General features: G+C 37.3%; 1 protein-coding gene across 2 annotated transcripts in view; it reads left to right on the top strand.

Moving 5' to 3' along the window:
• PLEKHA8 (pleckstrin homology domain containing A8) overlaps positions 1 to 26,606 on the top strand; it is a 60,767-nt gene that overhangs the window by 8,640 nt on the left and 25,521 nt on the right. For both annotated transcript variants that reach the window (XM_058296829.2, XM_058296830.2), the window contains exons 2-9: positions 13,033 to 13,149; positions 14,759 to 14,914; positions 16,290 to 16,414; positions 18,342 to 18,500; positions 19,765 to 19,805; positions 21,301 to 21,458; positions 23,318 to 23,477; positions 23,876 to 23,961. In XM_058296829.2, coding sequence (XP_058152812.1) covers positions 13,033 to 13,149; positions 14,759 to 14,914; positions 16,290 to 16,414; positions 18,342 to 18,500; positions 19,765 to 19,805; positions 21,301 to 21,458; positions 23,318 to 23,477; positions 23,876 to 23,961 — 1,002 coding nt within the window. The remainder of the gene's footprint in view (positions 1 to 13,032; positions 13,150 to 14,758; positions 14,915 to 16,289; positions 16,415 to 18,341; positions 18,501 to 19,764; positions 19,806 to 21,300; positions 21,459 to 23,317; positions 23,478 to 23,875; positions 23,962 to 26,606) is intronic.

The following is a 26,606-nucleotide window of genomic DNA, read 5'->3' as shown; positions in this document are numbered from 1 at the left end:
GGAACTCCCTCAGGAGAGCAGAGATATGGGGGAGGGCTCTGGTAGGGTAGAGTGTAGTTAAGCACCTAAAGCTGAATATTGGAAAACACCAAGGCTGATGAGATTAGGGGTCATATTAAATCAATAAGAACTGTGTTTACCTTCAATTTAAAATGATTTTTTTCACTATTAAGTTATCTATATAACATCCACAATATAATATATTATAACCATAAAATAGTATATCTGGTCTATTAACACAGAAACCATAATTGAGGGTAAATAAATGAAGTCTTAATACCACTGCAGAAGAAAATTGCCAATCCTATCAATAAATTTAATCTCACTTTATTTTCTTGACATTAGTTAACTTTCTCTTCTTTTTTCATGAAAAACATTCTTACATTTGTACTATTAACTATACTCATTGTCCACAAGAGGGTTCACTAGGCTATATGATCCCATGTGGCATCCTTTAGCTTTCCTTCCAGTGACATAGCCAACCTTAAACTTTTCTTTTCAGCCACTATCATACCCATTTATTAGCACTGCTAATTAGTCACTGTAATGTGCAATCATCACCTCTATCAATTAACTTTCTCTTGAAATAGATTCTGGGAAAGAACTGAGTTTCCTGTTACCTTGTATCCAGGTTAGAGATCTATAGGTTTTGAAAGCTGAAAGAGATTATATAGATACTCTCTGAACTTACTGTGATTTTGTAGAAAAGGAAACTGAAGCAGAAAGAATTTAAGGGACTTAGCCCTTTTGCTTCTCCCGTGCTTCTCCTATTGTTGATCACTATTTTTTTTCCTCTTATGGTTAGGGAAAAGTGCCTTTACTTTACTTTTTTTCTTTACTTTTAGCTTAATTTTTTTTCATAAAGAGTTATATAGTCCTTTCTCATTTTTTTCTGCATTTCTATGCAGCAGCATTTTGTTATGATTTTTTTTTACTCACAATGTGTCAGTTTTTTCTTTTTATCTGTTTTTCCTGTTAAACAGTAAGATTTTAAACTTTTGGTTTCCCATAACACCTTAATTGGCACCAGTTCTGAAGGAACTAAGATGGGTTCATAGGCAGAGTGTTAAACCCTAGCACAAGGCTGACATTTCACTTAGTAGACATCCTACTGTTCTATTTAAAAGTGTCATTATCTGGCCAAGATGGAGCAGGCCCACTGTATCCTCTCTCTCCCACTGATTACAATAAGAAACCCTGAACAAAATACAAAAAGCAACTACCTGCTAACTCTGAAAAGTAAATGTTAGCAAGCAAATTGGGGAAGGAAGACAAAATTTGAAAAATGCCCATCATGTTGGTGTTGACTTTTCAGGGTTTCTTTTTCTCCCTCCTTTTTCTTCTGACTTTGACCTGAGGGCATGCCAAATGGAGGATGACAGAGCAGGCCATCTTCCTGACCAGACACTTCAAGAAAAGGCCCTGCAACTGAGATAGTATGAGGCGAATTTCTGTGGGGTCTTTTCCCTCTCTTTTTTGCCTTCCCAGCCCTGTGTTGAGGCCCATCTAGGTCCTGGAACTCTACTATGCTGGGCTGGGCTCTCTTTATTTGCCATATTAGCCTGAGGTTGGGCCCAGCTGACCGAACAGTGCACTAGCACAGAAGGCTAAAACTCTGTGAGAGCCTTTCTTTCTCACCAAAGGTTAAAGGAGCCCCTAGGAGCCAAAGAGATCCCCATGAGAAGAGAGTTGCAGGAGAACCATAATTCTGTAGATGAACCATCCCAAGTCCCACTATTACCCCCAAGCTGTACATGCATGGACCATACCCAAAAAGGCCTATTGAAGGTTTTGAGAACTGAGCTAGGTAAACAACTGCTTAAGCCTCAAACCAATTCCTAAGTGGTAATGTTTCTGAGGGGCAGACACAAAACAGCAAAGGCTTTGAAAACTGAACTGATTTTGGAACAACCACCGGTAAAACACAAGATATAACTTGCTGTCTGAACCTAACCTCGTTGATTGCCTGCTAAAGCAAACAAAAGCATATAGGCTTTCTGGAGAGGGTTTCAATAGTACCTAGAGTCTTACAACTTAATATCCACATATCTATGATACAATACAAAATTACCAGGATCCAGGAAAGTGACCATTTCTCAAAGGTAAAGACAATGAATAGAGGCCAAACCTGAGCCAACTCAGGTTGGTATTACCAGAAAAGACTTTAAATTAAAGCAGCAATTATAAGCTGCTCCATGATGTAAAGTTGAATACTCTTGAAACAAATATAAAGATAGAAATTCTCAGAAAAGAAGTATAAACTGTAAAAAAGGACCCAGTGAAAATTTTAGAACTAAAAAGTATAATATCTGAAATAAAATTCACTTTGTAAGTTAGCTCAGTAGAAGAATGGAGCTTACCAAGAAAAGAGTCAGTGGAACTTGAAGACAGATCAATAGAAATTATGCAGTCTGAAGAGCAGAGAGAAAAAAGCCTCTGGAACCATGGGACATTAACTTAAGGTCTAACATTCTGGCATTGGAGTCCCAAAAAAGGAGGAGAAAGAGATTGGTGAAGAAAAAAGATTTGAAGAAATAATGGCTGAAAACTTCCCAAATTTAGGGAAAGCTACAGATTTACAGGTTCAAGTACCTAGGTGAACTCCAAGCAGGATAAACTCAAAGAAAGCCATGACCAGACACTTCATAATCAAACAGCTGAAAACCAAATATAAAGGAAAAAATCTCAAAAGAGCAGAGAAAAGAAAGACATATTACATATAGGTAAGTGACAGCTTAAGTACCTGAGATTTCTCATCAGAAAGCATAGAGACCAGAAGACAGTGGAACAACATCTTTAAAGTGCTGAAAGAAAAGAAATCTAAACACAGAATTTTATATCCAGTGACTTACCCTGTAGGAATGAAGGCAAAATAAAAACAATGTTAGATGAAGGAAAACTATTGAAAAGAAATGCTAAAGGCAGTTCTTAAGGCTGAAGGGAAATGATACCAGGGGAAACTTAAAATATCAGAATTAAAGGAAGAGCAACAGAAATGATAACTTTCCTCATCAACTTCTTTAAAATGTGTTTAGCTTTTGTAAGCAAAAACTATAACATTGTCAGTTTGTGTGGGACAGGGTTCCATGTATAAAGATATAATACATTTGACTCCTATGACATAAAGGGACCCACATGATATTAGGCTTGTATGTTTTACTTGGAGTGGTAAAATGTTAATTCTAAGTAGATTGAATAAATTAGGATATGTACTTTATAATCCCAGAGCAAGCAATAAAATAATATCAAGAGGTAAGGCTAAAAATACATAAATCAAAATGGATTCATATAATCCAAAGAAGGCAGAAAGGGGGAACAAATGAACAGAAAAATAGGAGACAACTGGAATAAACAAAAAATAGTAGCTCTAAATCCAACTATATCAATAATAAATTAAGTGGTCTAAACAGACTTTAAAAGAGTTTGTCAGAATGGATTTTAAAAAACAGGACCAAATTATTTGCTGTCTACAAGAATTCTACTTCATATAGTGAGAGACTAAAAGTAAAAGGATTGAAAGAGGTATGCCACACGAACAAAAAAAAAGGCTCACTTCGTTATATTAATATCAGACAAAATAAACTTCAGAACAAGGAAAACTGAGACAGAGAGACATTGCACAATTATAAAAGGGTAAGTTCATCAAGAAGACAGCCATCCTAACATTTGTAAACACTCTATGAGATACCTAGGGATCTTTAAACACTATGATGAATTCTCTGTGTAGAGTGACTAACCCACAGGCAGGTTGTTTTACATTAATTTTTTGTAAAGGGATGTCATATGGGAATATATTTCACCAGAGTTTTAAAAATAAAAAGGGTGTTGTTTTGTCTTTATTAAAAAAAAAAAAGAAGACAGCAACCCTAAATGTTTTCATCTAAAAACAGAAAGTCAAGATACATGAAACAAAAATTGATAGAACTGAAAGGAGAAACAGATCCACAGTTACACTTGGATACTTCTACATTCTTCTTTTAGTAACCCATAGAACAAGTTGACAGTGAATCAGCAAGGGTATAGAAGATCTGAATACTATCAACCAAATTGACCTAATAGACATTTACAGAGTAAGCCCTTCAGCAGCAGAAGCAGCAGCAGGAGCTGCAGAATGCTGCATTGTTTTCAAAGGCACATGTAGCATTCACCAAGGTAGACCATATTCTGGGCCATAATAGAAACCCTAGCAAATTTAAATTTGTGTCTATAACAAAAATAAGCTAGAAATCAATAACACATATGGAAAATCCCCAAATAATAGGAAACTCAACATTACACTTCAAAATAACCGATGGCCAAAGAGGAATTTCCAAGGTAATTGGAAACCATTTTGAACTTATTTCATCACAGCATTGGTCGACCAGCAGTAAATGGTGAGGGAGGGTTTGACTACAAAGGGGTGGCACAAAGCAATTTTTTGGGAGGGATTATGGAATTTTTCTGAATCTTGATTATTTTGGTGGTGGTTAGAGTAATGTGCATTCATCAAAAATCAGAACTTTTCACCAAAGAGTGAATTTCACTATATGTAAATTTTAAAAGTTGAAAAAAATTTAAAGTGTCTATATTTAATGCAAACTTTTTCCCCCAGGGATGTTTTCGGATGATCTACTTGTCACAAGGCTGCTAGAAAAAAAAAGAAGGGACTCTACAGAATTTTTTAGTCAGATGTGGGGATGACTCACAAGGAATATTTTTTTGGTTTGGTTTGGATTTTTAAAGGAATAAGAACTCCATTAGGAAATTTTGATTTAAAAATGGTGACTGTTTTTGTGAAAAAAGCATGCACTATGCCAATTTAGATCCAAATATAAGTGTGCCATTTTTTGAAGAAAATGATACTCATTGAAAAATATTTTTATTTTCAACATTAGTTGGACTGAAGAACATTCTGGCTAAATAAAGATAAAGAAAGTGAATTTTGAAACAGTTGCTTGTCATGCATAGAAAGGCAATTGCACCAAGTGGGAAAAGAACAAGCTGGTAGCAATTTTGAAATAATGATCTTCAGAGCCTGGAACTTTGTGGCTTCCTAGGAGAAATGTCAAATAAATGTCACCCGTTGTGCCAGTGCTAGTTAAAGTGACTCTGGAGGTACTATGTAAGGCTGCCTCCTAGTTTAAGGGGAAAGAATAATGTGACTAATGAGTGATGTCTGCTGTGGGCAATAGAAGGTAGGGACAAGATCTTCTATTTGCCAACCTGTATCTATAATAACTTTCAAGTAACACTGAAACTGCCCAAAAGTGTATATCTTCTTGAGCTAAATAATAACAACAATCCCAAATCCTTTACATGTATCCTCACATGAAACAAATACTTAAAAAGCAGGAAAAGAAGTATTAAATATAGTAATCATGGAGAGAAATATTGGTAATTCCCCCTCTCTCTTCACCTTCCCGAAGGGATTAGGAAGCAGCGATTTATTAACTTAGATTTTGGCCTTCCTTCTCCTAAGAATGCCCATTTTTTTCATACCTACCCATCAAAGTAAGATTTGATCCCTCCTCTTCTATGAAGTCTTCCTGGCCTACTCCAGCTCTTCTATCAAGTCTTATTGTCTTTATGTTTATCTGAACATTTAGTTATTTTCTATCTTGGGTTGTTCCCTATTCTAAACCAGGAGACATTATTGTTTGACTAATAGTATAGCTTCTTGGGAAGTGGATTTGGCCTAATGGATAGGGCATCCGCCTACCACATGGGAGGTCCAAGGTTCAAACCCAGGGCCTCCTGACCCATGTGATGAACTAGCCCACAGGTGCAGTGCTGATGTGCGCAAGGAGTGCCCTGCCACACGGGTGTCCCCCACATAGGGGAGCCCCACACACAAGGAGTGCGCCCCGTAAGGAGAGCCTCCCGGCACATAAAAAGTGCAGCCTGCTCAGGAATGGCACTGCACATACAGAGAGCTGACGCAGCAAGGTGATGCAACAAAAAGAGACATGGATTCCAGGTGCCTCTGACAAGAATACAGGTGGACACAGAACACGCAGCGAATGGACAGAGAGAGTAGACACCTGGGGGAGGGGATGGGAAAGGGGAGAAAAATAAATAAAAAACCTTAAAAAAAAATAGTGTAGTTTCTTAAGGGCAGGAATTGATTCTCTGACCACTTTGGAGCCAATGATTTTATAGATCAGGAGTTAACGGACTTTTTCTGCAAAGAGCTAGATAGTTTAAAAAAAAAAAAAAAGACTTTTCAGGTCATACAGTCTCTATTGCAACTACTGAACATTATATAGCAAGCAATTTTGGTGAAGTCCAACTTCAGTATTTTTCTTTTGTTGCTTTTGCTTTAGATATATCTAAGAAATCATTGCCAAATCAAAGGTCACTCAGATTTATACCTTCTGAGTTTTATAGTTTCAGTTCTTACATTTAGGTTTTTTTATTTCATTTTGACTTAATTTTTGTACATAGCATGATATAGGGGTGGAACTTTTGGATATCCAGTTGTTTGAGAACCATTTGTTAAAGGGATTATTCTTTCCTAATTGAATGTTCTTAGCACTCTTGCTGAAAATCAGTTGAACATAGGTTGGTTTAATTCTGGACTCTCAATTCTACTTTTGATCTGCATTGTCTGTCCTTAGGCCAGTACTACACTCTTAATTACTGTTGCTTTCTAGTAAGTTTTGAAATTGCAGGAAGTGTGAGTCCTTCTTTCTATGTTAGTGTGAATGAACTGTTTTCTTAGTTTAATTTTCAGATTCCTTCTTGCAAGTGTGTAGAAATACAACTGCTACGTATACATGGATCTTGCATCATGCATCCTTGCTGAACTCTTTATTAGCTCTAACAGGATTTTTTATATACAAGATCATTTTATCTGCAAATAGAGATAGTTTTTTCTCTTCCTTTCCATTTTGATGCCTTTTACTTCATTTTCTTGCCAGTTTCCATGGCTAGAACTTCCAGTTCAATTGTGAATGGAAGTGGCATGGTGAAAGCTGGCATCCTTGTCTTATTCTTCATCTTAGGGGAAAAGCATCCAGTTTAACCATTAAGTGTGATGTGGAATTTTCATAGATGCCTCTGTCAGATTGAGGAAGTTCCCTTCTGTTCCTAGTTTGTTGTATGTTTTAATCATGGTATTGGATTTTGTCACATGCTTTGCCTGTATTTATTTTGTTTGTGGAAAATCACAACTCAAACAGACTTAAGTCAAAAGGGACATTTATTGGCTGACTTAATTGAAAAGTCCGGGAGTATCTTGCTTTTAGACATGATACTTTTTCTCTTTAACAAATCACTTTTATTGATACATTATTAATAAACAAACAGTTCATCCAAAGTGTACAATCAGTGGTATTTGCTGTAATCACATAGTTGTGCATTCACCACTGCAATCATTATTAAAGCGTTTTCATTATTTCAGTAATAATAATAAAAAACAAGCAAAGAAGAAAATTCCTCACCTCTCAATCTTTCTATGCTTCCCCCACTGTACTTAATTGCTGTTTTTGGCTATTCTATCCAAAGTATATACAATCAATGGCTTTTAGTATAATCACAATGTTGTATATTCATCTTCTCAAAAATTTTAGAACAATTTCATTACTCCAAAAAGAAAGACTCCACATCCCTTAGCATTCCTTCCTTAGATCTACATGACCACTAATCTCCTTTATAAATTGATTTATATTTACATTTTATATAAATGGAATCATACAATATGTATTTTCTGTGTCTGGTCTCCTTCACGTATTTTTTTTTTGTCTGATATTAATATTTTGTACTATTAAATTTGTTCTGCTTCAAAGAAAAATGGTCTTATATATGAAATTCTACCCATATTCATATTTCACATAATTATTCATATTTCACAGAATACATTTAATTCATAATAGGGCAGTCATACAATATTTGTCATTTTGTGTCTTCACTCAACATAATAATGTCCTACAGTTTCATCCATGTTGATGATTATTTCATGACTTCATTTCTTCTTACTGCTGCATAATATTACATTGTGTGTATATTCCACAATTTGCTTATCTCTGCATTATTTAGTGGATACGTGGGATGTTTCCAACTTTTGACTATCATGAATAATGCTGCTTTAAATATCAGTATGCAGTTATCTATTTGTATCACTGCTCTCAGTTCTTCTGGGTATTAACCTAGCAGTGGTATTGCCAGGTCCCGTAGCAAGTCTATATTCAACTTCCTTAGGAACTGCCAAACAGTCCTCCACAGTGGCTATACCATTCTACATTTTCACCAACAATAAATAAGCATTCCACATCTCTCCAACATTTAGTCTTCCAACTTTTTAATAGCGGCCAGTCTAATAGGTGTGAAATGGTATCTCATTATATCTTTGATTTATATTTCCCTAATCACTAGTGATGTTGAACATTTTTTCATGTGTTTCCTCACCATTTGTATTTCTTCTTTGGACAGCTGTCTTTTCAAGTCTTTTGTCCATTTTTTAAAAATTGATACTTTGTCTTTTTATTGTTGAGTTGTATGATCTCCTTATATCATGGATATTAAACCTTATCAGATATGTGATTGCCAATTATTTTCTCCCATTGAGTCAACTGCCTTTTTACAAAGTCCTTTGAGGTGCAAAAGTGATGAATTTTGAGGAGGTCCCATTTATCTTATTTTTTCTTTTGTTACTTGTGCCTTGGGCATAAGGTTTAAGAAACTACCACCTACCACAAGATCTTGAAGATGTTTTCCTACATTTTCTTCTAGGAGTTTTTTTTTTTTTTTTTTTTTAAAGATTTATTTTTATTTTATTTAATTCCCCTCCCCTGGTTGTCTGTTTTCTGTGTCTTTTTGCTGTGTCTTGTTTCTTTGTCCGCTTCTGTTGTCGTCAGCGGCATGGGAAGTGTGGGCAGCGCCATTCCTCGGCAGGCTGCACCTTCTTTCGCGCTGGGCGGCTCTCCTTACGGGGTGCACTCCTTGCGTGCGCGTGGGGCTCCCCTACGCGGGGGACACCCGTGGGTGGCGCGGCACTCCTTGCGCGCATCAGCACTGCGCATGGGCCAGCTCCACACGGGTCAAGGAGGCCCGGGGCTTGAACCGCGGACCTCCCATGTGGTAGACGGACGCCCTAACCACTGGGCCAAAGTCCGTTTCCCTCTTCTAGGAGTTTTATGGTTATTGTTTTTATATTTAAATCCTTGATCCATTTTGAGTTAATTTTTGTAGAAGGTATAAGATAGGGATCCTCTTTCTTTCTTTTGGATATGGTTATTGTTCTCCCAGCACCATTTGTTGAGTAGACTGTTCTGGCCTAGCTGGGTGGGCTTAATAGCCTTGTCAAAAATCACTTGATTGTAGACATTAGGGTCGATTTCTGAGTTCTCAGTTTAGTTCCGTTGATCAACCCATCTATCCTTATGCCACTACCATGCTGTTTTTACCAGTGTAGCTAAGTAATATGTTTTATACTCCAACTTTGTTCTTTTTTAAGACTTTGTTTTGCTATTCGGGGCCCCTTACCCTTCTAAATAAATTTGATTATTGGCTTTTTGATTTCTGCAAAAAAGGCTGTTGGGATTTTTATTGGGATTGCATTGAATCTGTAAATCAGTGTTTGAGTACAATTGACATCTCAACAATATTTAGTCTTCCAATCCATGAATACAGTATGTCTTTCCATTTATTTAAGTTTTCTTCAGTTTCTTTTAGCAATGTTTTGTAGTTTTCTGAATACAGAGCATGACACATTTGATTGAGGGATTTAAATCATTGTACTACAGATTTGCTCCCCTTCCCCTCTTTCTCTCAATCCCTTCCCCGCCTTCCCTTTATGAATCATGTTTAGGGTCCCATGTGATGGCTACCAGCAACTTCAGGCATGCATCCTAAAGAACAATGAAAAAAGAGATTGTCTCCATTTCTGCTTGCCTTTCCTGAGTTCCAGCAAAAGTCCCAGAATGATCTTGATTGGGTTACTTGTCTATTCTGGAACTTATTATTGAGGACCAGAGGTGTGAAGTTCCTATTAGGACTGCATCACATGCCTACATGGATGGAGTGTGGAGAACAGACTTTCAGCAAATGAAATGTGGGAAATGGATGCTGAGTTGCCAAAAATAAATGTCCACTATACCTTCCATAGTTAAATAATCCAGAATAATCCATGTTGTATGACATTGGCAATCCTTTTTCCCCCTACCCAATCCTTGGCAACACAGCTGGTGTGGCTAACACTTTTCCCTGCTTATTGAAATTTTTGTCTAATCTTTCCAAACAGAGGATATGGCTAATGCTACATTACATCTCTAATAAAGAACAGTGAAAAGAGGGTAAAGGTAGTCTAATGGCAACCCAAGAAGTAAGGATTTGTACAGACATACAGACTTACAATTTTCATCTGCCATTTTGCTACCTTGAATGTTTTAATTAATTCCAAATAAACTGCAGATTAATAGGAAGTAGAATAATGGCCTCTTCATCATCAATGCCTCTCTTTCTAATATAATTCATCATTCCTGAGCAGCTGTTTTCCATCTTGTCTGCATTGGATATCATGAAAGAACAATGTTTTCCAATCACTCTGAATTTAAATCTTGTATAATGGAAATGGGACTTCTGTGGTCTTCTGAAACTCCAGGAACTTTATGCTTATCAGGAAAAGTCTTTTGGTTTTTTGTTTTGTTTTGTTCTGGTCACAGTTTCTATAATTACAAATGCTACAAAATAAAAATAGTGATATTATTGAACTTCCCCTAGATAAATACATAACCTGTTTTAAGAAAGGTATTGTTTCAGTTACTTTTTAGTTTACCGGGCACTTTCAAAACTTACTACAGCTGTCCTTTGCCTATTTTTGCATGTGTTACTGTTTAACATTTTTCAGATTCCTGCATGATAAAACTAGTTCAGTACCACTTTTTTTGTTGTTTTCCATTTTAAGACACATATTTTCACATTTCAACAACTCTGAAATCAGGCAACATCTTTTCAATTGGTGCTATGTGATGGTTTAATTGACAGGTTTCTTTTTTTCTTTTGTTACCTGAAGTAATTATATCTTAAAATTAATGGGGTCCTAAATTTGATAAAATACAGTCATTGAGTGTGTCCAGAATGCCTTCTACCCTAAAGTCCTGGTGGGTTTGGGGAGTGTTCACACCAAACAGTGTCGTGGGAGTTAAGCTATAAGTGAGAAAATGCTACTATTCTATTTCAGGACAGGTTTCTAGAAATGGGGAGCCAAGGTTTAGGGGTTACTGTGTCAGTAGGGGCAGTATAGAAAGCCATGATTTTCTTCCCAGTTCTCTGTATAGTACATGGTCTAGGAAGGTCACTTAATCTACCTGGAATTGATTTCCTTATCTGTAAAATGAACTGGTTGGACTAGGTGCTTTCAAAGGTTTCTCTTTTTCAAGTTCTTGGGTAATTGATTCTTATGTTCCAGTGAGGGGGAGGCAGCCTAAAGTATCAGACTCTTGCAAAGGGCTAAAACATCATCCCCAGGTGGTAGTGTTAGTGCAACATCAGTGACCTTCAAGTTTGGGTTTCTGTAGAATTTGAAGCCAAAATCAGTCAAGTATATGTCACCTCCTGAAATGAAAATTTACAAGTTCATCCCAAGAGGATTGTCAGTCAAGAACTGACTTGTGCCAGTGTGGAGATAAGGCCTTGGGGTTCCACACATCCAATAAAGGGTCTAGGTTCCTCTCTGAGAATGTAGGAAGGAACTACCCAATATAAAATGTAATGAAAGGAAGATAAGTAGTAGTCTTAGAAAAGATTATTTATCCAGGTGAGAAAGGGTTATATGACAGGATATTTCAGTGTCTATTATGAATTATTGGAGGGTGTATGCTGAGACTCAGTGTTTATCCAGTTTTGTTTAAGAAAGTAAGAGACATATTAACTAGCAGGCATGAGTATTCCAGTCCCTAAAAAAGCAGACCCAGGTGAAGCATCTCACCTGCCCAACTAATGCTTTTAGGTTTAGTGCTGACCATTTACCTCCTGAATACAATTCTAGTTTCCCTGTACCATGATCTTAGGCTGGGGAAACTCCAGGAAGTGCACTAATCTCCTGCTGTAATGTAATAAAGTGACATGATTTTGGCACCACCTGGCATCTTTTGCACTTGGTGTATGTGAGTATGTCTGCAAGGGCCCACCAGACTTCTGTACCTGAGCAGTCCCTGTGGCTCAAAGTCACCACTGGCCTTCTCTCTGGCTGACTCAGCCACAGCAGAGTCCCATGAGAGAAATGTATCCCATTTCAGAGAAAAGAAAAAGCCATGCTTGACTGAGAAGACCTGACAAGGCTTTAGGAAGGAAATGGTAGGATTTAGACAGGAGAGATAGTCAGGGATAACATTTTAGGCAGAAGATCCAGCTTGAGCAAAGGCACAGAGGTAGGAATGCAGCAAATATATTTAGTTTGACTAGAATATTGGGTGTGTGAGAGGACTAGATAAGATTTGTATTTCTACTGTATAGTTGGTCTTCCGAAATTCTATGACACTAAAGAAAAAGTAGTCAAGCCCTTGAATGTTTTAAGATTGTTCTATTACAGTGGATCAACACTAAATGTAAGTCAAACACAGTTACCTTTTCATAGGGCTCATGTGACATGGCACATATAATCTTTTTTGCCTCATTACTGTTTCAGATAATTTTTCTTAACCATTTGCAGGCAGAGGTGTGAGAAATAACATTTTGAACACAGTAATCTTTTAGAAAAATTAAAAATCACAAATTATAGTACTATAATTGGAAAAGAGAAGACAAAAACACAGTAATCCTACTACCTGGAGAACCATCATTATACTTGTTGCTAATGCCTCTCTGGGTATAGTTGTTTTTTTTATTTCACTCTTTTGGGTATTAGTTTTATTTTTAGAAAAATAGTATCAAACATACAGGTCTTTCCCAACCTCCTCCTTTCCCTTAGAATTTCCCTTTGAATTTCCCTTGTGGTGTAAGCTCCTTGAAAACCAGGACATACAGAGCTTCCTATGTTAGATTCTATTCCTGTGTCCTGAGAGGCACCTCACACATGAACAGTAATTGAGACCATGCTCTTGCTTCTGTTTTCAGGTTGGCAGCCTCGATGGTTCCTTCTCTGTGGGGGGATATTATCCTATTATGATTCTCCTGAAGATGCTTGGAAAGGTTGCAAAGGGAGCATCCAAATGGCGGTCTGTGAAATTCAAGGTGAGAAACAAGAGACTTGCAGATTTTATTTTTCTTTTTGTCTCCCCCACCACAATAGAAAAAGGCATTGGCCTTTGCACACCCTTCTTGGCTACTCTTGTAGTACAGATCAAGATAGATAGTGTACCCCAAAAGAAAATCTTTCAAATAAAACCTAAAACTGTCACCAATTTTTATAAAGAGGCTAGTTAAGAGGTAGTTAAGATAAATGAGAGTAATGCACTTTACCACTCACCTAGTGCTCATTCTTTAGTCACCTTCTTACCTGGGGCCAGTGACTATCTGCAAAGATTATTTAAATATTAATATTTTTACTGCAGTATGAAACACATTTTTTTAATCATTTCAAAATTTTATAAATATATATACTTTAATAGATTTTTTAATTTATTTTTTTAAAGATACATAGATCATACAAAATGTTACATTAAAAAATATGAGGATCCCATATACCCCCACTCCTCACACCCACCCCCCCCACTCCTCCCACATCACCAAACGCTTTCATCAGTGTGGCACATTCATTGCATTTGATGAATACATTTTGGAGCACTACTACACACCATGGATTATAGTTTACTCTCTCCCAGTCCATTCAGTGGGTTATGGCAGTATAAATAATGTTCTGCATCTGTCCCTGCAATATCATTCAGTACAACTCCAAGTCCTGAAAATGCCCCCATATCACACCTCTTCTTCCCTCTCCCTGCCCTCAGCAACTCACATGGCCATTGTCTCCACATCAATAATACAGTTTCGTCCATTGCTAGAGTCACAATAATTCTATAGTAGAATACCACTGTAATCCATATTTTATTCCTCCATCCTGAGGACCCTGGGATGGCCATGTTCACTCCGCCTCTAACTCAAGAGGGGCTTAGATCCCACATGGCTGATGGATGGAATTCTCCTGACTTATATGTTTAATGACACCTACCATCACCATCATCACTACCACATATTCAAAACAAGCAAAAACCTAATAAACATATAAATAGTCTTTCCTTCTTGGTTTTGGGAATCTTAAGACATGCTGAGAAAATATGAGGCTCTGAAGAGAAACAGGTTATATGGGAATTTGTGGGGTGGGTGGGTGGATGAAGCATAGTGTTTTGCTTATTTCTTCTTCTGAAGGACTCTGAGGGAATGCTCACCTTATTGGTCTGACTTATCAAGAGAAGTAGAAGAGAAAAAATATTGTACTCATCATTGTTTCAAATAAACCCTCGGGGATAAAGCATGTCCCTTTGCTTGTTAGCATGCAAGCCTTTTTGGCCTCATGAATAGCATACTTAAACACACATAAACCAAGAGATCCTCTCTCTATTCTGATAAAGGATCCTAAATAGAATTTGATGATTCTTTTTTAGACCAAAGTCTTGGTGATGCCCTGGAGCAAACTGCAAAGTTTTCCTCTTGATCAGTAAAAGCATCTAGGAAGAGTTAGATAAACAGAGCTTGGTGTGAACTAGGAGAGGTATTGAGGGCTGGCATCTTAGAAGAAACCTTGGGTCACTGGCACCCGTTGAGAACAAGGAGTTGATTGGGGTGGAGATTACTGTAGATAGGGCTTTTCTAGGCCTCTGACCTCCCTCTGCCTTGCACCCAGTTCATTCTGTAGATAACACACGCATGGACCTGATAATCCCGGGGGAACAATATTTCTACCTGAAGGCCAGAAGTGTGGCTGAGAGACAGCGGTGGCTGGTAGCCCTTGGATCAGCCAAGGCCTGCCTGACTGACAGTAGGACCCAAAAGGAGAAAGGCAAGTATTGATTGTCCTCAAGTCTGGGAACCTTGGCAATCATCCCCTGGCATCTCTGGGTTCCCATATTTGCTATCTTGCCTCTGACCACCTAGCCAGCTTTTTGTGTCTTGTATAAACTCAGTGGAGTTTAAGCCAGGGTCTATTTCTAACTCTTTTTCTTAGCATATCATAGTGGGAAGAGTGCAGGCTTTGGAGCCAACATCATGGCTTTCCAGGTTACATAACCTCTCTGAGCCACATTTTCCTCATCTTTTAAGCGAAATTATAATGGTTCCTATCTTAGAAGGATTACCTTGAGGATTAGGGATGATATACAAACTGTCTAGTACCCTGTCAGGCAGTAAGTTGACCTGTAGTAAAGAATAGCTGTGCCAGAGAAGCCTTGGATCAGGGTATTTTCTGTAGTAGCACCCCGTTTGCCCCTTCCTTCCCCTGGGTTGGGATGGATACTTAATTATCGAGTTGCTATTGTGGAATGTCATCAACTCAAGATTTATTGGACCTCCTGGAAACCATGGCATAATTTTCTCTTTAGACCAGGGCAGGAGCACCAGGCTGTACTGCCTGGGCCCCAACCACTGCCCTCCTACCTTGTATATACATCCAAAGAGATTACAAAGAAAGGGGAGGCCTCAGGGAAAAAGTGTTCTAGGGAACCTTTCTCATAACAGGTATGTCAGGTATGCTTAACTCTTCAAATAGAAACAGTAAAATAGCCTCCTCTTTGGTTGTTCTAGTATGCCAAATTAGAAGCAAATTCTAGATGCTTTTGGTGTTGAATCAGAGCAGGTGGTAATGTGCACCTTTTAACTGGCAAGAAAACAGAGATGGTAATAACTGTGACACCTCAGCCCCAGTGGTGGCTGGAGTGCTTTGCTAATGAGGGAGCAGCAGGTGCACAGAGGGTGCCATTAGCCTTGACAGGCAACAGTGTTGAAACAGTCCTCAACCAAAAAGTAAGTGTCTTATTTGTGGAACTTGGACATTACAGAATGATGTTTCCCAGGTGTGAGCAAAGTACTCTATTAACAGGCTAATAGCTATGACTCATTTTACAGATAGGGAAAGCCATGTGGCAGAACTAGAACCAGAACTCTGAACCCTTGACTCTGTTCCCACTTCTGATATCAGTGGGTCAGATTGTGTTTTCTTCTTCCTGTCTTGATGATTATTTGATTCAAGAAATAATTTAGACTGGGAATTTCCTTTTTCTGTTTTTCTTGTGCCCATTTCTTCATCTGTAAAGCATCTGTAACCAATACAATAAACATTGAACTTTGGGCTTAGGTTATATATTCCACTATCTGTATTATATACTAACTAGCAAACTGGTTATTCATTTTAGTGACTACATTATCATTTTGTTATATAGAGTTTGCTGAAAACACTGAAAACCTGAAAACCAAAATGTCAGAACTAAGACTCTACTGTGACCTCCTTGTTCAGCAAGTAGCTAAAACAAAAGAAGTGACCACAACTGGTGCATCCAACTCTGAGGTAACATATTTTGTCTTAGCCACATAAAAAGTAGCACCACATGGTGCTTACAAGTGATGCTTAACTCTCACATAATCCCTTAATATCTTGGAATCTACCATTTTTCAGAGAAAAAGTAAAAAAATTCAACAGAGGAAAGTAATGTGTGCATTTTAGCATATGGAAGCATAGAGTTTTCCTTCCTTCCTACCTGGAATGAATTTGGGATTAGTAAATTAATAACATTTGGAAACTTTTAACTTCAGTACTGGTTTAATGAAATATGTTTCTCTCCCAGTTTGCATTACTTTTTAAAATACAGTCTTGTCTTGCAGAGACATTTCTATAGGTATGGCTACTAATATGCAAACATAGCATTTGTCCCCAATGTATGTCAAGCACTTTTGTTGCGATTAACAGGATTGTATTCTGCCATAGTAATTGCCGTGCACTGGAACAGACCATTGCTTTCAAAGATGGAGACACAACTTTTCTTCTCTCTGTCATCAGCAGGGAGTGCAATTTTTAACATTTGTTAATAAAATTATCACTGACTCATCTTGCAAACCTATATTAAAGGATCTATTTGGTACTAAACAACATGTTGAATGTCTCACGTTACCCAAAGCAGGTCTTTGCTCTCCTTTTAGAGAAGTTATCCTATGCAAACAGTGCTTTAAGAATGAAGGGTCTACAGATTATAATGAGTGGTTTTAAATTACTCTTAGGAAGTAGAAGAACATTGTTATTAGTAAGGTATATGCTATTAGTTTTTCTAGTACAGGTGATTTAACTCATTTTAATTCACTTCCTTTTGGGCTCTTTTATTCATTCAACAGCTGCCTTTTGTGCTCAAAACACTATGCTGGATGTGGGGTAAGGAGAGGGGATCAAAAAATTATATCAGTCCTGCTCTTGGGGACTTTGTAGTATACAACAGTATTCTCAACCCAGAGCAATTTTGACCCCAGGAGACATTTGGCAGTGTCGGCAGACATTTTTGTTTGTCACAACTGAGAGAATGATACTGTCATTTAGTGAGTAGTAGTCAGGAATGCTGCTTAAAATCCTGCAATGGACAGGAAAGCTACTACCCCACTCCACCCCCTGCCAACAGAAAATTAACAACTCTAAAATGTCTGTGATTCTGAGGTTGAGAAGCCCTAGTCTAGAGGGAAGGAGAAATATGAACAAAACAATTTTTAATTCAAGAAAGCAAGCGCTTGTTATAAGTGCCCTGGGAACTTGCTAATGAAAGTTACAACCAGCAACATCACCTGGTACCTTGCTAGAAATACAAAAATTGAAGAACACATAAAGGCCACTAAAATGTGGTCTCTGCGCTCTCTAGTTGGGATGAGGTTTAAGTTTCCTGAACCGTCTTTAACATCAATATCCAGAGGAAAAACACCATTGAAAAGTAAAATAACTTGGGGGAAAAAAATCAATTAAATGTTCAAAAGAATTCCAATTGCAGACACCTCTTGGACCCATCATCCTGAAAGCAAAAAAGTCCATTCTGAAAGCAAGTGATGTATGATTTGTGGTTTCTTATGTGGTAGACCTCATTTTCCCTCAGGCAATGGGAAACATTTTCCCATTGATCCCACTGGTCTTCAGTCTTTGTGACTCCGTTTCATGTCTGTCACCCCTTATTGACTGAAAAGCTCTGTAAGGGCTTTGCGCCTAGCACCTGGCACAATATTTTGTTGAGTCGAAAGTTGTTGCCTTCAGCTGGAGTGGTGGATGAGTGAAGAGTCAGATTGAGCAAGGCTTATGTATGGATAACAGACAAATTTGATTCAGTCTTTTTTTGTGTGTGACTGATGTATGTATTTGTCCAACAAAATGGATAGATACATTAAAGGTTTCCTCTAAGGATATTCCACAATTGGACTTTTTCTTTTTTGGCAAGGTAAAGGAGTCTTCCACTCTGGTTGTTTCGTAGGAGGGAATTGATGTGGGATCTCTGCTGAAATCAACCTGTAGTACTTTTCTGAAGACCTTGGACGAATGCATGCAGATTGCAAATGCAGCCTTCAGCTCCGAGCTGCTCTATCGTACTCCCCCGGGATCACCGCAGCTGGCCATGCTCAAATCCAACAAGGTAAAAGTCTATCTCAGCTTGACTGGTACAACAGGACATAATGGGAAGTAGAAAAGTTAAGGAAGTAATATACTGAGTTATGTTCTCCATCATCCTTTGGTGACTAATAGAGCCATTTTTTTAGTGGACTTTGCATTATATCTACTTTTAGATCTGTCTTCACACACAGAAGACAAAAACTTGAGGCTTATTTATCCCCCACATCCAGTCAGTTATTTTTGGCAATTTTATCACCTGTGTATCTAATACCTCTTTAACCTCCTTATTCCAGTTAAGTATTGCCTAGATTTGTGGTAGTCGTCTAACTAGTCACCTTCAGTTTGCCCTTCCAAGTCAGCTGACAGTATTTCTGTTTATATGGGTAAATTGGATCATTTTACCTAAACCCATTCCTACAGGTTAAAGTCAAAACTTCTTAGCCCCTTCCCATATCACCATTCCCTTTCCCTGGCATGATCTGGTTTGGATGTGAGCAGTAGTTTTAACTGCTTATAGTTCCCTCCACACCTTTGTTTAATTTCCTACCGCCAAGAATATCCTTCTGGGGAGTGGATGTAGCTCAAGTGGTTGAGCGCCTCCTTCCCATGTATGAGGTCCTGGGTTCGATACCCAGTATCTCCTAAAACAAGCAAACAAATGAAAAAAAAAGTAACTCTCATTGGGGAACATGTGTAGCTTAATGAGTGAGCACATGCTTCCCATGTACAAGGCCCTGGGTTCAATTCCCAAGATCTCCTAAAAAAAAAAAAAAAAAGAATGCCCTTCTCTGTATTCTGCTGATCAGCTCTCATTCATCCTCCAAAATCTTCTTCCTCCCTGAGTCCTGAGGTTGAGCTAAGAGCTCTTCCTCTTCCATTTAAGCCTAACTTAGCCTAATTCCATTTAGAAAGTATCTTAAGGACAGGGACCTTTTAATGTTTATATATACAGTGTTTGATACAATGCTGGGTCATAGTTTGCTATTTATTAATGTTTAATGAGCATAGCTGAAATTACAAAGCAAACCAATCACCAAGGATTTGGCTCTGGTAATAAGGTCCTTCAAAAGACTGTCTTCCTTTTTCTTAGAAATTCATGTACCCTTATTTGAATAAATGAAAAGGGCTAGTTGGGTTAAGGATGCTCCCTTTCGGGAAGAATTTAAATTCTTTTTGTTGAGTGGGGCAGTGTATATTATGGTCGTATTTACTACATATGATAGGATTCTAAATATGTTGTTGGAAGTTTAACATGTTAAATGTTCGTTTCTTTGCTTCTTTTAAAGATGAAACACCCTGTTGTACCGATTCATAATTCATTGGAAAGGTACAGTAACTTTTTTTTGTATTTTTCTTCTTTCTAAAATTAAAAAAATAAAGATATTATTATCCCTTACTTTTTAAAAAAAGGATATTTTGATCATGTGTTGCTTCTCATGATTTGAGATGATCCTAGAAGGAAAGAGTATCTAGCTCTTCTTTTTTGGGGTGAACCTGAAGTAACTCAGACTCTCATTTAGCACTAATAGAGAAGATGTTTGCATTTCCCCCAGGATATGGATCTTACCACATCTAGTGACTTTTAGTCGCTAGTGCGCTGAAGTGGAACTACTCTTATGGAGGAGTTGAGCAATGATTTAAGTGTGCTTTTATCTAGAAAACGCAGTACTATTTTGTTTTGTTTTGTTTAAAAAAAAACCCTCTTACATAGTTTTACTGGTTAAAAAGAAAGAACTTAATATAAAATCCTCAATCTTCAATTCCTTTACCTGCTCCTTCAATTTTTAAAAAAGTACACATGTAGATAATTGTGCTCCTATTATTTGGGGGTTTTAATTCATTTATTTCATATACACATTCCCATGTATTGATATAGTCCATATATTGGTCATTTCAAATTAATACTTATATTTCATCTCTTTCATATACTGTCATTTGCGTAGCTAACTATTTCTCAGCATTGCTCCAAATTTGGTTATTTCCAGTTTTCTCTTATTCTAAATATTTCCACTAGGAACAACTTTGTAGATTTTTTTTTCTTTTGAGATATTTCCTGGATATAGTTCTAAATTTTTAATTGCTAGATCGAAATGTGGTATTTCTTTAGAAAATAACAAATGCGTTTTTTAGTGTCATCATCTAGGCTTGGTCCCTTTCTCCTTATTTTTCGTAGAAGAAAATATCTTTGTTCTAATTTGGCTGGCTATAATTACCTATAATAAGATTTTATGTTTTTCTCTTTAACAAATAGCATCAGCTGTCACTTTTCATGCTGAACAACCTGTTCCATTACCCTAAAGAGCAGCAGCTCTGTCAGGGTATGTTCTGCTCCTACCATTTTTTGTTTTTTACTGTTTTTTTGTTTCTGTCAAATATATTTTGCAGGAAGTACTCTCCCCTGACATGGGCTTCTAATTGCTAAGCAAACTAATGGAAGTGCTCTAGGGATTTTTGAAAGGAGAAGAGTGAAAAAAACATCCATGTGGCACCTGGAGAAAGTTGATTGAGAACTAAAGAGCTGTCAATGACTATTTCCTAATACTGGTGGGGAGCAAGATTGGGTCAGCAAAGGGTGCAGGAAGGGCCACGAATGGCTCTTTGATTTCTAAACTGCAGCCTTGAGACAGACTCACCAGCATCACAAGCCATCTGGGTGAGAAAGTCTGGCTTGGTTTAGCAATTCTGCTTTTTAATCAATGTTAAAAGGAGTTGGTGATTGTGAACCCTTCCCCCCAACCCTCAGAATAAGAGCTGTCTAGGCAATCTATATATGATCAAGTAATAGAACTTTTTCCTTTTTTTCCTTTTAAACATTTTTTCAGGCAAATAGAGTTGAACAATTGTGAAAATGGATCTTTAAATTTGGAGATAAATGATAATGAAGAAATCCTAACAATAAACAAGAGCCCCTTGTTTTTGAAATCTGCAGAGAGAAACTATAGCATATCAAGTGAAGAAAATATAGATGATAATATAACAGGTAAAAAACAAAAATGGTGAATGTCTGAAGCAAACCACTGAACAACAGAATCTTGGGGGTTTCATTTTTCATGGTGTGACCCAACACTTAATAGGGATTGACCTCAAAAGAATGCACTATAGGGAGTAGATGTGGCTCAAGCAGTTGAGCGCCCACCTCCCACACAGGAGGTCCTGAGTTCGGTTCCCAGTACCTCCTGAAAAACATAAACAAATACAAGCAAAACAAATGAGAAAACCAATTCAGGGAAACTAATGTGGCTCAGTGGTCCACATGTGCAGTCCCAGATTCAACCTCCAGCCCCCGGTACCTCAAAAAACAAAACAAAACACTAGATATCTCCTTAGGAAGATATTGTCTTAGAAACACCAGGTTATTTGACTGAACACTGTTCTGCCACCTCATTAGTGTGTGTTCTTGGCTGTTACATTCACAGGCTGCAGTGAACAGTAGCTGCCTGTGTTGATTTTAGAGGATATGAGCCCTTCACTAATCTTTCAAACTGAATTTCAACATTCTTTTTTTAGACTATACTATTAGCCCTGAGAGTGTAAAATTATGGCAGTTTAGCTTCTCATTCTCCTGGTTTCTGCTGGGATCTGGGGCTGCCAGAATTCACCAGCCACCATCTAGTTTTCTTCAGCTGGCCTTCTCTATGTTCAAGCCAAAATCCCATATCCTAGGTAATAGGCCTGTAGTTGAGAATGGTGCCCTTCCAAAGTTGCTAATTCCATCGGTACCAAGACACTGCTAAACACTAAAACCCTCTTCAGATCAGTCAACAATAGCCATATTAGACCTTTGAATAGTGTTATAGGGCCTAATAAATATTTTCAAATTAAATTTTTTTAAAAAAGTTTTCTCATCTCTCCTGAAATAAGAGAAATTGTTTTTACAAATGCATCAGGAGAAAAAGAAAGTTCATGTTCTTAGCTATTAATCTGCGACGAGCAATCTACACATCTTTTTCTAGTCATTGAAGACCTATCTCTTGAGAAAATAAAGGCTAGGGATTTTCCATCAAAACCGCACTGCCATTTGTTTGGCTAAATAATTTGACTTCTAGGAATTTGCCTTTAGGAATGGTCAGATTTAAAGTCAGAGATCTGTTGACAGGAATGTTCTTTTTTTTTTTTTTTTAAGATTTATTTCTTTTCCCTTCCCGCCCCGCCACCGTTATCTGCTCTTGTGTCCATTCTCTGTGTGTTCTTCTGTGTCTGCTTGCATTCTCAGCAGCACCAGGAATCTGTGTCTCTTTTTGTTGCGTCATCTTGTTGAGTTAGCTCTCCGTGTGTGCAGTGCCACTCCTGGGCAGGCTACACCTTTTTCGCATGGAGCGGCTCTCCTTGAGGGGCACACTCTTTGTGCATGGGGCTCCCCTATGCAGGCAACACCCTTGTGTGGCATGGCCCTCCTTGCACTGCGCATGGGCCAGCTCACCACATGGGCCCGGAGCCCTGGGTTCGAACCCTGGACCTCCTATATGGTAGGTGGACGCTCTATCAGTTGAGCCACATCCACTTCCCCAGGGATGTTCTTTAATGGCATTCTTTAATATAGTAAAATTTTGGAAATCACCTAAATGCCCTCTGTATGGGCATGATACAGTATTGAGTGGCTATTAAAATTGTGGTTTTAAGGACTAGTGAGTGATATTGAAACTATTCATGATACAACTGTTAAGTGTAAACAAGGATACAAATCCAGTTTTGTTTGCATATTCTGTATGGATGTATACAGTATTTCATTGATGTTTATTTTCTGAATACTTTCCTGGTTTGGAAATTTTTAACAATTTTATGTACAGTTTTTACAGTAAGTATGTAATAGGTTAGTAACAATTCTCTTCTACTTTGCAGTCCAAGTTGAAATAACAAAGGAAGGTGGAGAAAGAAACCTGGAAAATCATGATGGTAACTTGGCACAGTCTATACTGAACTCTTCAAATAATTCTCCAGAATCCCACTGGGAAGAAGGCAAAGAAGTTATCCCTACTTTCTTTAGTACTATGAACACCAGGTACTCTATACCCTCTGAAATCACTCACAGTTGGAGACTAGCCTCACTTCTGGAAAATCAGTCCTGGTATTCCTTTTATATGATGGCTTATTCTCAGAGAATAAAGAATAAGATATGCCAAGTATCTACTCTGTACCTTGTCTGAAGCAGTGGATGAGAAGCAATTGGATTGTGAGTGGATACTCTGAACAAATTTTAGCTTCCTTTGGTGGATTATCTTTGGAAAACAATTTTATTAGACCCTGTTTTAATAGAAAACAATCACTGGGCTTATCTGTGAAACCAGGCCAAATGATTCACCCTAGAGAGGGGCAGCTATTTCCATGACTACATCTGAACTGCAGAGAGTACTCATGTTATTTTCAATCTTTCCTCCTCTGTATCACCAAATTGTTTAGCTTTAGTGACATTGAACTGCTGGAAGACAGTGGCATTCCCACAGAAGCATTCTTGGCATCATGTTATGCTGTGGTTCCAGTATTAGGTAAGAAAATAAAGACAAGGGATTTTCCATCAAAACAGTACTGCTATTGGTGCAGTTGCCTTAAATTCATTAGTTTGTAGAATCTATCTCCCTGCAGTTATTTTGCATGAAAAATATCCTGAACATGTGTGTAGTGAGATGACCCTTTTTTAAAACTAACTCTTTATATCACCAGCAACATAATAAAAGGTATATGACCTTAAGCATTATTTCCATTTCATTTCTAATTATGTTTAAATATTGACTTCACACTGTGTAATGAAAAAAGAGGATTCTGCTTTCTGGAAATCATACTTAAAAGCAAGTGAAATTAGGTGAGAAACAGACTTTCAAATCCAATGGTACTATGGAAAAATATTTTACCACTTAAAATGTTTTTTCATATTAAAGTATATGTATAAATTTATTTAAGTTCAAACTTATATTTACTTATCTTAGTCAGTGCTACCAAGTATCACTGTGTTGAAATTTATTATATGACCCAATTAACTAGGCAGTGAAATGCATAGAACTTAACGTTATGTTATGATTCAAAGAATTTTGGCAAATGCACCTACCTGTGTAACCCACATCCCTTTGAAGACATAGAACACTGCCCTCACTTCAGAATACTCCCTGAACAAATTGATCCCTAGCCCACCACCCACTGGAAGCAACCATTTTTTTCTGATTCCTATCGGTATAGATTAGTTTTGCCTGTTCTAAAACTTCATATAAACAGATGAGATCTTCTGCATTCTTTTGCATTTGGCTTTACTTGCATAGTTCAGTGCTCTTGAGAGTCACCCTTGTTCTGTGTATTAGTACTTCATTCCTTTGGATTCCTGGGTAGTATTGCACTAAAAAATATACCTCAGTTGCATGTTCATTCTCCTGTTTGATGAACTTTTGAGTAGTTTCTTGTTTGGAACTATTATAAATAAAGTTCTTATGAACATTTTTGTGTCTACAGGCACATGTTTTCATTCCTTTTGAGTAAATACCTAGAAGTTGAATTGCTGGTTCCTGGTAATGTGTAATTTTATAAGGAATTGCCAAACAGTTTTACAAAGTACTTGTACAATTAATTATACATGTTCTCCAGCAATGTCTGAGTATTCTAGTTGCTTCATGTCTTCATCAGCATTTGGTAGGTCGGAATTTATGGTTTGGGCCATTCCTGTGGGTGTAGTGGTATCTCACTATGGCTTTAATTTGCATTTCCCTGATGACTAATGATGTTCAGCACTTTTTCATGTGATTACTGGCTGTTTATGAAGTGTCTGTTCAAATTTAACCCATTTTAAAAGTTGGTCATTTGTCTTTATTATTGACTTGTAAGCATTCTTTATATAGTCTTAATATAATTCTATTATAGACATATGTATTGTAAACGTATTCTCCCAGACTATGCTTGCCTGCTTTTTTTTCTTAATATCTTTTGAAGAACAGAAACTTTTCATTTTGATGAGTCTATTTTCTTTCTTTTATGTTTTCACTGTTCTGAGAAGTCTTTGCTTGCCCCAAGGTCATGAAGATATTCTCTTATGTTTTCTTCTAGTTTCTATAGTTTTAGTTTTCATGTTTACATCTATTCTCTAACTTGGAAGTAGTTTTTTGTATGTACTATGAGGTAGGGGGTTGAGGTTAGTTTCTTTTTCTCTTATATTTGGTTGTTCAGTAACCATTTGTTGAAAAAAACATTCTTTTCCTCTTTTCATTGGTTTGGTAGCTTTGTTGAAAATCATTTGTATGGGTCTATTGCTTGACTCTTTTAAAAAATTTTTTTAAATGGCTGGGTTCTTCCTTCTGTTCCAGTGATCTATTTTCTTTCCTAATGCCAGTGTTACAAAGTTTTTAAATACTGTATAGTTGTAGTAAGGCATGAAATCAGATAATGTTGGTCTTTCAATTTTACTCTTTTCCTCCAAGATATTTTTGGCAATACTATGTCCATATTATTTTAGCTTTTCAATTTCTATCAAAAAGACTTCTGGGTCAATTGATGCGAAAAAAAAAAAAAAGGCATTTGACAAAATTTAGCACCCCTTCCTGATAAAAGCATTCAGAAAACTAAGACTAGAAGGAAGCATCCTTAACATGATAAATAGTATATATGAAAAACCCACAGCTAACCTCATATACCATGGTGAAAGACTGAAAGCTTTCCTCCTAAGATCAGGAACAAGACAAGCATGCCCATTGTCACCACTGTTTTTCAGAATTATACTGGAAGTTCTAGCCAGGGCAACTAGGCAAGAAAAAGAAACAAAGTACCCAAATAAGAGAAGAAGAAGTAAACTCTCCCTATTTGCAGATGACCTGATCTTCTACAGAAAGAAACCTGAAAAATCCACAACAAAGCTACTAAAACTAATGAATGAATTCAGAAAAATGGCAGGGTACAAAATCAACATGCAAAAACCTGTAGTGTTTCTATATATTAGTAATGAATAATCCAAAGAGGAGATAAAGAAAAAAACTGCATTTACAATAGCAACTAAAAGAATCATGTTACTAGGAATAAATTTAACTAAGGATATAAAGCAAGGATTCTTAACCTTTTTGTTCTACAGACCCCTTACTAAGTCCATACTATACTGTGTATTATTGAATAAATATATCATACCCACACCAACTTGTCCCACAAGAATAATATTTTTATG

The sequence above is a fragment of the Dasypus novemcinctus genome, chromosome 5 (assembly GCF_030445035.2).
Source record: "Dasypus novemcinctus isolate mDasNov1 chromosome 5, mDasNov1.1.hap2, whole genome shotgun sequence".
Classification (NCBI taxonomy): domain Eukaryota; kingdom Metazoa; phylum Chordata; class Mammalia; order Cingulata; family Dasypodidae; genus Dasypus; species Dasypus novemcinctus.
This window is presented reverse-complemented; position numbering and strand designations above follow the sequence as displayed.